At 60.8% G+C, this 1,622-nt stretch overlaps 1 protein-coding gene across 1 annotated transcript in view; it reads right to left on the reverse strand.

Annotated features, from left to right (window-relative positions):
* DNAH17 (dynein axonemal heavy chain 17) overlaps window positions 1-1,622 on the reverse strand; it is a 140,822-nt gene that overhangs the window by 116,414 nt on the left and 22,786 nt on the right. The window contains exon 14 of the mRNA XM_023531633.1: window positions 991-1,137. Within this exon, the coding sequence (XP_023387401.1) occupies window positions 991-1,137 (147 nt within the window). The remainder of the gene's footprint in view (window positions 1-990; window positions 1,138-1,622) is intronic.

Consider the following 1,622-nt stretch of genomic DNA (forward strand, 5'->3'; position numbering starts at 1 on the left):
GGGCGGCCTTCGGAAGGCGGACGAGGCGGGGGACAGATTCACCCGGAGCCTCCAGAAGGCAGCGGCCCCGCCGACACCCTGACTTTATCGGGAGGAAACAGACTTGGGACGTCTGTTTGGCCTCCAGAACTAGGAGAGAATAAAACTATCGTTTGAAGCCGCTCAGGGCGTGGTCATTCGTTACAGCAGCCACAGGACACTCTGACACTGTCCACGTCTGACCCAATCTGGGGCAGGGGTGGAGGTCACGTGGTGCACATGGCAGCCTCTTCTGGGACCTGTGCGTGGGGTCGGCCCGAAAGGGGCTGCCAGAGCTGCCTTCTGCACCCCAACTCCACGCTCTGATTACTGATTCAGCTGCCAGGGGTTCTCGTGCCAGGAGGGGGAGCTCTGAACAAACAGCCCTCTTGCCGGAAGGGCCTGTCCCCTAAGGCTGGTAAGTGACTGGTCGAGTAGGTACTTGACCCGCTTCTGATCACTCATCAGGTCCCAGATCCGAGAGACGTCAGGCGTCAAGACCGAAAAGGAATTCCTGAGCCGTGGAGCTTGGGGCGACTCTGCTCACTCCCAGGCCCCTCTCTGGTTTATCTCGGGGGGCAGCACCCTGGCGCTCGGCTTCCTCACCCCGCACCGCCTGGAAATTCATAACCCAGTCGGATTCCAGCCCCTCCCCCCACGTTGCTGGTAGTAACGGAAGTGATCTTGAGTGACCGATGTTACCCAAAGCCAAAGGCACTTAGGAGCGCAAAGCATCTACGACAGTCACGTAACGTGAGGCAAAGTCCAGCGGCGACAGGGCCTCCATCGCTGGCCGTCCGCGCCCCCACCTTCGCGCGGCCGTGTGTGTGCACAGTGGAGGGGGTGGGGGTGGGGGGCGCAGTGCACTCGGCCATGAACACGACTCTTTACTCTTCCCCACTCGGAGACCTCACGCCCGCGCATGTTCAAAAGACAAAACTCGAAGGAGGAGGCAGAGCCGCAGCAGCTCACCTCGTTGTACCAGCCGACGACGAGCTCCAAGTTGCCCACGAACTTGCGGAAGGTCTCGTGCTTAGAGAACAGGCTCTCGGCGCTGTCAGGAATCCCCTTTTGTTGCTGGAAGTTCAAGTACTTGACCTCTCTCAGGACTGCCACCAACTAAGGCAGAGGGAGAGCACAGAGGTGATCGGGGGGTGGCCTCGATTCCCAATGCAGGGGATGGTCCATCCCTGATGCTTTTGCAGCCTGGGGGCTTCAAAGTTGGGGGGGACAGATGTGGGGATGCTGCTGGCAGGATCAGGACGTCTTTGCCCCATTTTTTGGTCCCAGACGGAAAGCGCTGGCATTGCCAGTGCGGGGGGACATCAGCGGCTCCCCCAGGTCATCTGGAGAAAGGCCAGGGCATCACCCGGCTCCGCCCGAGGACGTGACCTTCCCTGTCCCTCTCGTCCCTGCTCGCCGAAGGCCACTCTCACTGAGGTCGCAGTCTCCTTCGCGTTGCTAGGATGTCACAGACCTCACGTCACGTGACCTCTCGCAGCTGGCCACTCCCGCCTCCCGGCCACCGCTGTCTGTCTCTTTTGCTGTTTTCAGGATTTGCACGTTGGAAGCCACAGAGCGTGGACCCTCTCGGCCTGTCCGAC

The sequence above is a fragment of the Pteropus vampyrus genome, unplaced genomic scaffold, assembly GCF_000151845.1.
Source record: "Pteropus vampyrus isolate Shadow unplaced genomic scaffold, Pvam_2.0 Scaffold72, whole genome shotgun sequence".
Taxonomy (NCBI): Eukaryota; Metazoa; Chordata; class Mammalia; order Chiroptera; family Pteropodidae; genus Pteropus; species Pteropus vampyrus.